The 13,472-nt window shown below is 43.1% G+C and overlaps 1 protein-coding gene across 14 annotated transcripts in view; it reads left to right on the top strand.

Moving 5' to 3' along the window:
- BCOR (BCL6 corepressor) overlaps window positions 1-13,472 on the top strand; it is a 71,374-nt gene that overhangs the window by 32,743 nt on the left and 25,159 nt on the right. For 6 of the 14 annotated variants that reach the window (XM_065578955.1, XM_065578984.1, XM_065578960.1 and 3 more), the window contains 2 exons: window positions 5,484-5,765; window positions 6,101-6,454. In XM_065578955.1, the coding sequence (XP_065435027.1) occupies window positions 5,484-5,765; window positions 6,101-6,454 (636 nt within the window). The remainder of the gene's footprint in view (window positions 1-5,483; window positions 5,766-6,100; window positions 6,455-13,472) is intronic. The other 8 variants (XM_065578977.1, XM_065579001.1, XM_065578994.1 and 5 more) reach the window with 2 other exon arrangements.

A 13,472-nucleotide genomic window follows, 5' to 3' on the forward strand; every position in this document is an offset into this window, starting at 1 on the left:
AAATGCCTGCAATGAGAAGTCACTGAAGAGGAGAGGAAAAGCTGGTTCTAGTTGCCACTTTATCTATAAAGAAATAACTGCAGTTTAAAAACCAAGGTATGTGTTTCCTGTTCATATTGTATGGGAGATGTGTTGTTAAACAGTATTTGTGCTGGCAGGAAAAGGAAGATGGAGAAAATGAAAAGTTTTTAATAATTTCTTCCTCACAAAATGTGACCAGTGCACTGGGGATACTGCTTCAAGTAGAAAACAATACGTGTAGAGTGGTCATTCTTTCCAGTTTTACAGGATAGTAAAAGGTGGCTTTTGTTGCTGAGTTAGTATGGCTGGACTGAGGTTAGCAAATGATGTCAGGAACGTGTTGCCCTTCACTGTGGCAGCATTTGCTGTTTTAGAGTGAACTTTCTTATGTGATGTGTTGATATGAAAACTAGCATTTACTATTCCATCAGTCTCTTTCTGCTGCTTATTATTTGAATAGTGATGATTTGAAAACTCCTAAGTGTGTTTTGCTGTTTGCTTTCTTAACGGAGTAAAGGGTACAGAGGAGGCGTGAGTGCCTGAGAAAGACCAAACTCTGCGTATGGGCCCAAAGAGGGGAGACTGTCCTTGTGCTAGTGCACTTCTGTTTGATATTCATACCTGGATTTTGGGAGTCCTGTGTCTTTGATCCAGATGGCTTTCCAAACCAGATTCAGGACAGAGTGGAATCTGGTGGTAAAATATGAATAGAGTTGTGTTCTGTGAAACTACTGTAGTTTTTATGAGCAAAAAACAAAAACCAGCAATCTCTTGGCATTTGACATAACTAGACCTCATAGCGATAATGCTTTGATGCAGAGTACATGCCTGAGAAGACAGTGCCAAACTATGGGCCATCTGACAGCTCAGACTTCTGTTTCTGGTTTGTTCTGTGGATTTGTCATTCACTTATACACTTGTAGAAAAGTGTATTTTTGGTAGTCTGCAAATCCAGTATAGTCAAGGTGCTTTCCAAAATATTTTAATAACTTTACAATTCTGCCTGACTATATCTCTTCCCTCACTTTGCATCATTGGCATAGGCGGATTATAATGTCACACATTTTATGTACATTGAGCATCTAATGTTCCTAATCTTTTAAATGGTTCAGTAAAGGACTGGCCTGCTAGCTTGGCAGCAATAGGATGTCACACTGCCATCATGGAGGCATCACTGAGTTTCCTACTGCCTGTGTGGTAGAATCAGAGAGAGTACAGGAATTAGTGGAACTACTCCCATCAGCCATTTGCCACACACATTGACTGGCATTGGTAGTTGACACAATCAACTCCGGTTTGAATAAGGACTGGGAATGGCTGAGCCATTACAAACATTGACTCTATCTCCCCTTGTAAGTACTCTCACACTTCTTATCACACTGTCTGTACTCGGCTAGCTTGATTATCACTTCAAAAGTTTTTTTTTTTCTCTTAATTAATTGGCCTCTCAGAGTTGGTAAGACAACTCCCACCTGTTTATGCTCTCTGTATGTGTGTATATATATCTCCTCATTATATGTTCCATTCTATATGCATCCGAAGAAGTGGGCTGTAGTCCACGAAAGCTTATGCTCTAATAAATTTGTTAGTCTCTAAGGTGCCACAAGTACTCCTGTTCTTCTTTTTGCGGATACAGACTAACACGGCTGTTACTCTGAAACTGGTAGTTGTTTTGTTCTTCTCTCTAGAAACAATGCACCAGAAAAACTCTGAATGAAGGACTAATGATAATGAGACTAAATTGAACATTGCCACTTCTTCATTCTTGGGGCTATCCTTTGCAAGGCATAGTGGGGCATTCTGGGTTTCTAGGTCAGATCCTGCTTGGGGAAAAAAAAAAAAGTAGGGAGTTGAATTAATTTGATGTAACTTTGTTTCATTAGTAACTAGGGGGTGCTAAATGGCTGTTCCCTGCAAATCCCATCTGCAGTCTCTGGGTGGTCACAATAAGGACTGCTGCTTCTCCAGGTCCTTACAAGGATCTCTAGGAAATAATCAGGGTGTTCTTCCCCTTTCTCATTCCAAAGTGCATTATCAACAGGGAGACCGTTCCATAACAGTGATTTTCAATCTGAAAGATGCTACATAATTTGTGGTATGGGTGAACACCTTAAAAAATGTAACTACACCGCTACCCCGATATAACGCGGCCCGAGCTAACACAAATTTGGATATAACGCGGTAAAGCAGTGCTCCAGGGGTGGGGTGGGGGGCTGTGCACTCTGGTGGATCAAAGCAAGTTCAATATAACGCGGTTTCACCTATAACGCGGTAAGATTTTTTGGCTCCCGAGGACAGCGTTATATCGAGGTAGAGGTGTACCGGAAATGTGGTGAAATTCCCTCTGACTTTGTCTGTTCAGGAAGTTAAACACAAAATGATAAGAGTGTAGTTCACTTTATCAGATTTTATTTTATGTTTTTAGAAACATTTTTGAAGTGATAACTTAAAATGTTGCTGGTCCAACTTCTTTTAAATTTGTGCAGAACAAATCTGATTAATATTGATGTGCTGATGTTATACAAGGCTGGATATTCTTATTACATTGTTACCAGATGTGCAGATGTCTAATATTTACAAGTGCATTTTGATTTTGGACAGTAACTTTTTGGAGAAAGCGTATAATAAACTAAGGTAGCTGCTCCACTCTTCCAATCTTTGTATTTTTAAAAAAAGAAAAAGACGTATCAGTGTTATGTATAAGATGAACAATCTAAAAAATGGGTTCACTTAATACCAAACAGCCACAGAGAGGTATGGTCAGGGCATGAACATTTCATAAGACAAATAAAGTGCTTCCGGCTTTTACCTCTTGTCCTTTTATTGGTTGAGTTTGTAACCTTCTAAATGGAGTTTAAACTTTTATGCAGTGTTTTTTCTGGAGCCTGCAGACAGCTGAAGTGCCCTAACTGCTGCTTAGAGCTTTTCCAAGTTGCAGTAAGTGTAAACTGACCGAGGCAGCTTCACTATCACTGCTGCTAAAGGAAACCCGAAGGGCAGCAGTAAAACTGGAAAAACATGAGGTCAATTTAGCTTTGGCAGAACACAGACAAAGGCTAAGGAAGGAAGGACTTGATAGCATCCTTGTAGTAGTTAGAGAGCTCTGAGGCAGAGGCTGGGGAAACACACGCTCTCTTCCCCCCCTTCCTTCCAACAGCCAGACTATTTGGGTGCTTGGCTTTGTCAGGAACCTATTCGCTCGAGGCTACAAAAGATGATGCCACAAGCAGGGTCCAGGTTCCTACCATTCTGGTAGGAAAACCAGCATAAACTCCTCAGGGGAAAAAAACTTTCTCAAGCTTGGTTCACTTACAACACACTATAACGGGGTAGTCAATAGGCAGACCGTGGGCCAAATCCAGATCACCAGACTGAACGGACCATGAAATCCTTTTATTTACTACTACTACTACTACTACTACTACTTATTATTTATTATCATTATCATTGTTGGGTTTTTTTATTATTTTCTCTGGAGTCTGGACCTTGACTATACCTTGACCAAAAAATTTGGACCTTGACACAAAATAATTTGACTATCCCTGCACAATGAGATGCTGCTTGTAGAATACCTTTGAAATGTTCATAATAGGATAGTCCTCCTTTGTGTGCCTTAAACAGCAGTAAAATAGTAAATAATGAAGACCATGTAAATGTCAGCATTAGACTTCAGAACCAGTACCCATTTAAGCAAATTGTGTGCACTACACATCATTATTTCATTTGGTCTGCAGATTCAGGTAGACATGATTGAGTTGGTTTATAGCTGATTCACATTTTGAAGGTTGTCTTTGCAATCATGAGGGCTAGGAACTAAAGGGCTAAGCGTTCATTTAAAAATAAATTTAAATTCAGGAGCAGAGGCGGCAGGCACCAAGGAGAAGTACTAGCAAATGGAATAGTGGCATGCCAGCTCAATTTACCCTCTGCCTTTCCCAGTCAATGGGGCCTGGCTTTGCTTCTTGCCTGGGCATTGCCAAAAGGAGAGTGGAGACCCTTAATCTAGTTCACAGACAGTTGGGTTTCTGGAAAATGTGGCAAGCCCTGTGTAAGAAGGGCAAGCATGAGTAAGTAGATGGGATGGGTGGGGATGAGTAAATGGGGTCAGGGTGAGTGTAAGGAAGAGGGTAATGGGTGAGCAGATATGGTTGAAGAGAAGAGATTGATAGGATAAATTAGAAACTAAGTGGACTTTGTGTGTGTACATGAGAGTAGTTTTGAGGAGAGAAATGGGAGAGAGACTGAAAATAGAGGGGCTGAGGAAAAGACGACCATGTATTTGGAAGCAAAAGGGACGTGAAATGTAGGGAGATGGGAGAGAAAGAAAAGAGGAAATGGACTGTAAACAATCAGAGAACAAAAGAGAGTGAGCCAAGAAGGGTAAGACTTATGAGAGACCTAAAGTCAAATATATAAAAGTGTGTGTGTATATAGTATAAAAATTCAAAGTTGATTGACATGTTACTTCTGTATAGTGCATAATAAGTAGTACGCACCTATTTTGTTTGTTTAGGCCTGTTTCAAGAACTAATCTCTATTCAAAGAATCCCTATATAATGCTTAAGTCCCATTGACATTAAGCATGCGCTTAAGCTGATCCTGAATCAGGGTTCTTAAGTTTGGAGGGGCATGGTAGCACAGGCGTTTTTCTCCTTGGCTAGTAATCTTACTCAAGTAGTGGCAGGTAAATTTTTCAAGGCTTATATGGTCACTGTAGCTGGAAAGCTTCATGGAATAAGTGAATGCTTGATTTTTATGAAGGAACTTGCTATATGGTGATGGGGAGATTATTACAGGTATACAGGGCAGCATATAACCTTAAAATAAATTCAGGTAGCATTTTATCGTTTCACAGCTATTCTTGAAGTGTTTTTCCTATCAAAGAGTGAGTGCTAGAATGTGCATTCGCTTCTGTTTTCCCATTTGTATATCCAAGGACACACAGTAGCGGGGTTGAATTCTTGTAATCAGGCTCTGCAGTTTGGCATGATTAGTCTTGCATTGACTTAAAGTATCAGAGCTGCTGAAATTAATTTTATAAAAGCCATTGCAGAAATGAAGCTTGCATTGCTATCTGATTTTTAAGGTTACTCTTTTGAAAGAGTATGTGCTTTTGATATCTAAAGGTGATTCTTTAAAGTCATGGAAAAACCCTGAATTAAAGAGAAAGGTAAGTATACCGTGCCATTTCTATGGCTACTTGTATGGTGAAGTGCCTGGTTGGATGCTGGCTAAAAATTGAAGGCCAAAAATTTGAATACATGCTTGGTTTTCAACTTCACTGCTGGGAAAGTTGCTGTTTTACAGCTGGCTGTAGCAAAATTACATCTAAAGTGAACTATTTCTTGTTTGGTTCAGAAATCATAAGGATCTATTGCTAGAAGATAGACATTGAAGAGATCAGAAATGAGTTATTTCACAATAGACTTTTTTGTTCTGTTTTGTTTCTTAATTATTTTTAGGTGATTTTAATAGTGCAGAAAACCACCAAGATCATTTTCTTGAAACCTCCGAGGAAAGAGACCCTGCAACTGAGAAATATTATCTGGAGAGACATCCTCTCTATGAAAATATAGGGGACCAGTCAACAGAAGATATCAGCCAGCATCCATGCCCACGTCTGGATAGAAAGCGTAAACACTCTGGCGAGAGAGTACAGAACGAGGGCAGCCAAAACGAAAACTTTGTGGATGAACTGCAGGATGAAGCTGTGTCGAAGGCAAAAAAGAGGAGGAGCTCCAAAGGTAACTCCATTGCTTTGGTGTCCCTTAAAGAATTTCTTGTGAAAGGAGTATCCCTATGAATTAATGTCTCCATTTATGAACTGGATAGTTACCAGTCTGAGCACTGTCATTTCACTTAAAATCATATCTTGGTATCTGAGGGTAAAGCACTAGTCATTGGGCACGGTAGCCATAGCAATGCAAATGACCCTAGTGCATGTGACCCTTAATGACCAAACCTTTTAAAATGCATAGTGTGGTGGTAAAGCTGAGACTATATGCCCCGCAAGTGAAATGTAGCTTTTGTTTTAAGTTGAGGGGGCTTTTTGATTAATTTTTAGTTATTTTTCCATTAGATGACTGGCCTGAGAGGGAAATGACAAACAATTCCTCTAACCACTTAGAAGAGCCCAATTGTAATGAGGTGACCAACCTGAAGGTGTGCATTGAATTAACAGGGCTCCATCCCAAAAAGCAGCGTCACCTGCAGCATCTTAGGGAACTATGGGAGCAGCAGGTGTCACCAGAGAGATCCCCGTCCGGCAAGTTGGGCCGGCAAAGCAGGAAAGATTTAGCTGAGGCTGTTCACCCAGAGGCCACTGCAAAGGTCAAAGACTGCACAGAAGAAAGGCACACCAGGAAAAGGTCAGAGGTCAAAAGCAATAGAAGTTGGTCTGAAGAGTCCCTCAAAACAAGTGACAATGAACAAGGTATGCAGAGACTACTAGGGAAACATCAGCTGGCATAGCATTAGTAGTGATGCATGCTGCCACCACTGTTAAGGGATTGTCAGCAGTTTTTATAGAAGTCCACATGTATAAGGACTTACAGCTCCACTATAAAAAAAAAAAAAAAAAAAAAAAAATCACTAGCTAAAATTTGTCAGATGGGTGTGTATGTGGTTTTTGTTTGTTTTTTGTTTTTAAATTGTGGTTTAAATGACTTTACAATTGAAGATTTGTGTCTGCAGATGTTTTGGCATTCTTCTAATTCATGAATAGTTCTGATTTAGAAAAGAAAACTCAGGTTGTTAGTCCATGTAAGAATACTTACTGCATGTATAGCTAAATGGATTAGTGCCTTTTGGGTATAATTAAAAACAAACAAGAAGTCCAGTATGAGTAGCATGAAGACTTTGATTCTCTATCATGGGAATCTGCTGTTCCATCAGGTTAAGAACTGCTGAGTTTTTCTGCTTTCTCAAAGGCTTAGAGGCAGTCAAGAGGTTACCCCTGATTTTTCCCGTAGTGCAGTCTGCCTGTCTGCTTTCTCTACAGACACGCCTGATGAACTGCCCTGTGGTTGCTCCCCAGTGTTCTTCCATGCGCATGCGCAGAGCTTTCCTCAGTGACTCGCTGAGGGCTCTGTTCTTCAGGATATTTTGCCAGGTTCTCTCTCTCTCTCTCTCTCTCCTCTAGTTCACTCTCCATCTCAGGCCAGGTCTATGCTGTAAACTTACATCGGTATAACTACGTCACTCGGTGTGAAAAATCCACACCCCGAGTGATGCAGTTAAATCGACCTCACCCCTGTGTAGACAGCGCTATGTTGATGGGGGGGGCTTTTCCTGTCGACATAGCTACCGGCCTCTAGCGAGGCGGATTAAGTACTCCGGCAGGAGAAGCTCTTCACTGAAGCGCCTCACTGTATCACTGAAGCATTTTAAGTGTAGACCTGCCCTCAGAGGGTTCCCGGGAGGTTGTGTGGAGGGGCTGGGGGGTTGAGTGAATCTAGGGATTCCCCTTGACTAGCAGTATGATTCCTTAACACCCCCACAACTGCTTCAATAGCTGAGCAAGGCCCATCCAGCAGCATCAAAGGCTCCTGTTCCTATATTCAGCTCTACATGCTGGTAGTCTTCTCCCACAACTGGGGCTTCTCCTAAGCAGGACTGTCTCCCCACTTACTCCAGTCTGGGGCTTGCTCGCTTCTGTTATTTCTGCTCCATCACCGTGGCAGCCAGCAAGTGTTGAGCCAATCGGTGGAAGAGGTGGGCTCCCTGGGACCTCCCCCAGACTGTCACAGTGGCCAGCTCCAGCTGCCCACAGTATTCCAGGGAGGGGCCAAGCACTACGGCTCTTTCCCTGTTTTGCTTCCCCTCCCTCCCACCATTCACCCGCATGCATCATTTCTGTCTTCTCTCTCCCCTTCCCCAGCTCTCAAACCTCAAGTGATTAGTTACCTCAGTCACTTGAGGAGGTATCGCTCTCACAAACCTAAGCAACTTAAAATCTCAGCTGCACTCAGATATCCTCAACATGCTTTGTGCTGTCTTGACTGGTATCCTGCAAACCCAAACCATGTGGCTGTTTCTGGTCACAGAGACTCCACATCTTCTCAGATAGCTCTTCCTTCTCCCTCCATCCCACTCTCAGAAAGAGAGGATGAGGCTCTCCTTCTTCTCCCTTTCAGGATTTGCAGATCAAAGGCTGTAAGCAGTCTCCTTCTCCCCCCACCCTCCCCAAAGCAAATTTAGTCTGTTTTTTCTGAGGACTCCCCTAGATGTAACTAAGGCCTGGTTTACATGAGGAAATTAGGCCGATATAATTATGTTGCTCAGGGGGTTGGATTTTTCATATCCCTGAGTGACGAAGTTAAACTGGCCTAACCTCTAGTGTAGACAGTGCTATGTCGACGGGAGAATTCTGCCATTGACCCAGCTACTTACTGCCTCTCAGGAGGCGGATTACCTACGCTGATGGGAGAATCCCTCCCATTGTCATTGGTAGAGTCTTCACAGAAGTGCTGCAGCGTTGCTGCAGTGTTTTAAATGTAGACAAGCTCTAATATTTGCCCCAGTTCTTGGAGGCTAAAGAGGAGCTTCCCACCTGCTCTGAGCTCTCTGAATCGGATGTCCCAGGTTGCGTGTTCACTAACAGACTTGGTTGATTTGATACATTTCACCCTCAAGATAGCCAAACCTGCAACTCAACCAACCCTCAGTCAGGACTCCGTCAAGATGAGGCATAGGAAAAGCCGCTTCACTTGCCCCATACCAGAATCTCTTGAGAATTGCTGAGGCCAGGTGGGAAGTCCAGTCAATAAGGTCTCTAAAATGGTATCCAGTCCAATTGGATAAAGTTACCAAATTGTCCCAAAGATTATAGAACTACAATTCATAGAATATCAGGGTTGGAAGGGACCTCTTGTCCATCCTTCATCTCAGTCAGGATTGTTTGCAGGGGGGAAAGAGAGAGATCTTGATGGTAAATCGATGGGGCAAGTTTTGGTGGACTTGAAGATGGACAGCTGTCTTAGAAGAGTCAAAGCCTCTTCTCTATTACTTTGCGAGCTACCATGGTGTGTCTGGCACTGGCTCAGACAGACCTGTCCATCTTCTGCTCCTTCTTGTGCTCTCAGAAGAAGTCGTCTTGTAGAACTCAAAAGAAGGGAGGCCAGACAGCTGGATTCTGTAATGTTGATGCTAGCTTTCCTTTGCAATGCTTGGTATGATATTGCCAGATCTTCTCTTCTCTTTTAACATGTTGGCTCGAAGAAATATGTGGTTTTAGATGCCAATGCTATTTCCAGAGGCATCCTGGCACCCTTTGACAATGTGAAACAAGAATAAGCCCTTAATAGCACCTTAGACCTGATTTAAATTATGCCCGGCCCACCCATTCTCGAGAGACACTTAAGGGCTTTCAAGTCATTTTGCTGCAACTGCTACTTCCATCCCCACTGAACTGTAAATTCTTTGATTTGTTTTTCTCCATTTACCAGGGCTTGGAAATTCTTCCCCATCGTTATCTAGATAGGCCTCTCCATGTACAGAAGTTGCATGAGGAGGAAGTCGGCCTTAGCTCTTCTGATCCAATAGTCCCCCAACTTTTCTCATGGTTCATAGATCTCAAGCAAGTTTATCTTCTATGTCCCTGTGACCCAGTGGCTTCTATGTGTTGCAGTGCTGGGGCAATTGCAATTGGGAAAAAACATTATCAGCTCCAGGCAGTGCCCTTGGACATGTCATCCTCTCTTTGGGGATTTGTAATGGTGATGGCCATCTAGGGAGCTGGACTGAGACAACAAGGGCATCTAGATCTGCCACTACATGCACAACCTACTGGTGACTACTCAGTCATATTAAGTGACAATATGCTTGCCAAATTTGGTCCTGGAACATCTTAGATTGATAGAGAGTGACCAGAAGAGCTCCCTTGTCCGATCTCAAGACTCATGCATTTGGGAGCCCTGTTCAAAATCAACCTGGGCCTCATGGTTTTGCCAGAGGAGAAATTTGACCAAATTTTACCCCACATCAAGCAATTCCCCAGTGCCTTCCAGTCAACAGCACACCAGTACTCTCAGCTGGTTGGCACCAGGTGGCCCATGGAGCAATTCCCCCTTCCTGATCAGGCACTGGAGCTTGCAGACTTAGGATATGGACTGTCTATTGACAGTCCCTCCAGGCACGAGTCCCTTTTAATGATGGTGTCCACTCCATTTTCTCTTCGGGGCAGACCTGTGCCAGAGCTATGAGCAATCTGCATGATGACCAATGCTGGCTTCTCAGGATAGGGAGTGCAGATGGGTCCTCATGTGGCTGAGAGCAAGTGGTCTTCCCAGGAATCCCAGCACAGCGTTAGCCTCCTGGAGTTGCGGGCAGTGAGGAATGAAATAGACCTTGTCCCAAGAGTCCCTCTGGGAATTGCAGCCACTCATATGGAGGATAACCACAGAACCACTATGGTATATCACTGCCACCTAGGCAAGACAAAAAACAAAAGCCAGAATAGAGAGAACAGAAGGATTCTTCTGTATCTGGAATACCAGCATCTGCCCCTCAGTCATGTACATCCACAGCAAGTCCAATAGTCTGCCTGGCTCAGCAGTTCTAAGATGAATGCTAAACCAATGACCATTCAGTCAGTTTACACAGAGGTGGTTCCTTCCACAAGCAGACCCATTTGCAACTCAGTCCACCAAAAAGAGAACCAAATTCTGCTCCCAGCATTGGCGCCAACATAGGGTTCCCTTGTCTGGGTGTCTGAGGATATTCCTGTCCACTCTTTCCCCTCAAATTCAGAGTAGCCAGAAAGATCAGACAAGATGGAGGATTGATCACCCTTTGGTGGCCCTATATTTCCCAGACTGATGTGCATGTCTGCTGTGGATACTGCCCATCTCTTGTGACCTTATTCACCAAGGCCCTTTAACTCGTACAACTTGTAATAGTTCATGTGCTGATGTATAGATTTAGGAGTTCAGTGATTATCAGTAGGAGGTTTGTGAAAAGTTAAAGAGTAGAACCTAGTCTTTATGTACTAACTATACTTTATTTGATCAGCACCTTATTGTTGCATTCAGCATCACTCAGAGGGAAGACCTTCTGTTCTTTGGGACCACTGCTTTTTCAGCCTCTGTCTCTTTTCCTTTCCCGTCCTCCCTTTCTGTGTTTCTCTCCCTCTTCCCCATCTCTGAGAGTCTTCTCTATTTCTTTATCTGCAGCAACTCTTAATTCCACCATCTTCCCACTATATCCCCATTCAGTTTTATTCTCACCCCCATTAAAACAACTGGTGGTTAAATAGTTAATGATGACACTGAAGGATGTTATTGGGCTTTACTCATGTTACACCAATGAGACTATTTAGGGGAAGGAGAGTTTGCACCTTAGTTACTGTTTCAGGCTGTCTGCACATTCAGGAAGACAACACCACATTGGTTATGTGCTGTTCATGTTTGGAAGGTTTTCATAGCCAGGAAACATAGAAACTTTGAATTTTTTTTTATTTTTTTTTTTAAAGCATAGATTTTTGTATCCTATGGGCCAATAAGTACATCAGGTGAGCCAGATGTTTGACACACTTCTCCTAGAACATAGCTCTTGAGAGTAAATGGTTGACTTTTCTCAAATCCAGAAAGCCCAGTGCAAATTGAGCTTACATGGGTAACTGAAGGAAGACAAATCCCAAAAGAGATTCTGGGCATCCTACTAAATGGCTCTCCTAAGACTCTAGATTGAAGTGCAGGTCTCTGTCCTGGGTGCCACGTGTCCGCTCTATTCTAGTTCCAGCTTGCTTCATCCACATTTTCTTTTCTGAAAGCATCATCACTTCAGAGAGCCCTGATTTGAGGTCCTTGGGAATAGGATGACCAGATGTCCCGATTTTATAGGGACAGTCCAGATATTTGGGGATTTTTCTTACATAGGCTCCTATCACCCCCCCCCCACCCCGTCCCGATTTTTCACACTTACTATCTGGTCACCCTACTTTGGAACAATGGAGCCTCAGTCATCGGATGACCCAGTAATTATAGGCTTATCAGCCTAACATTGAACCCGGACAGCATAATGGAGGGGCTGATACAAGATTTGTTTTAATAGAGAACTAAACAAGAGCAATGTAATTAATGCTAATCAACATAGGTTTATTCAAAACACATTGTTAGTTTGACAGGATATCTTTTTTAGATGCGGTTACAAGGTTGGTTAATAAAGGTATTAGTGTTGATGCAATGGACTTAGCCTTCTGTAAGGCGTTTGACTTGATACCGCATGACATTTTGATTAGAAAAATATCCCAGAACAATATAAAATTAACATGGCATACATGGATTAAAAACTGGCTAGCTGATAGGTCTCAAAACGTAACTGTAAATGGGGAATCATCATTAGGGCCCTACCAAATTCACAGTCCATTTTGGTCAGTTTCACGGTCATAGAATTTAACAGTCGTAAATTTCATGATTTCAGCTATTTAAATCTGAAATTTCACAGTGTTGTAATTGTAGGGAGCTTGATCCAAAAAGGAGCTGTGGTGGTGGGGGCTTTGCGGTACTGCTACCCTTACTTCTGCGCTGCTGATGACGGTGGCGCTGCTTTCTGAGCTGGAGAGTGGCGTCTGCTGGCCGGCAGCCCAGCTCTGAAGGCAGAGCTGCCACCAGCAGCAGCGCAGAGTAAGGATGGCATGGCATGGTATGGTATTGCCACCCTTAATTCTGTGCTGCTGCCTGTAGAGCTGGGGCTTCAGTCAGCAGCCGCCACTCTCCGGCCACCCAGCTCTGAAGGCAGCGCAGAAGTAAGGGTGGCAATATCACAACCCCCCTAAAATAACCTTGCGACCCCCTTCCTCCCCCCGCAACTCCCTTTTGGGCTAGGATGCCCAGTTTGAGAAATGCTGGTCTCCCCTGTGAAATCTGTATAGTATAGGGTAAAAGCACACAAGACCAGATTTCATGGGGGGCGGCCAGATTTCACTGTCCGTGACGGTTTTTCATGGCCATGAATTTGGTAGGGGCCTAATCATCATCCAGTGGATCTGTTTCCAGTGGGGGACCTTCAGGGATCGGTTTTAGGCCCTATGCTATTTATTGTTTTTATCAATGGCTCAGAAGAAAATATAAAATCTTCACTGATAGTGTTTGTAGATGACCCCAAAATTGGGGAAGGGGTAAATAATGAAGCAGACAGGTGGCTGATTCAGAATAGTCTGGATCACGTGGCAAACTGGGTGCAGGCAAACACCATGTGTTTTTAATATGGATAAATGTATCTAGGAACAAAGAACACAGGCCATACTTACAGGATGGGGGACTCTATCCTGGGAAGCAGTGACTCTGGAAAAAGATTTGGGGGTCATGGGAGATACAGCTGAACATGAGCTCCCAGTGTGATGCCATGGCCAAAAAAGCTAATGCAGTCCTGGAATGCATAAACAGAAATCTTGGGTAGAAGTAGAGAGGTTATTTTATCTCTGTATTTGGCACTGGTGTGACCACTGCTGG

This window comes from Chrysemys picta, chromosome 1, assembly GCF_011386835.1.
Source record: "Chrysemys picta bellii isolate R12L10 chromosome 1, ASM1138683v2, whole genome shotgun sequence".
In the NCBI taxonomy this organism is placed as follows: domain Eukaryota; kingdom Metazoa; phylum Chordata; order Testudines; family Emydidae; genus Chrysemys; species Chrysemys picta.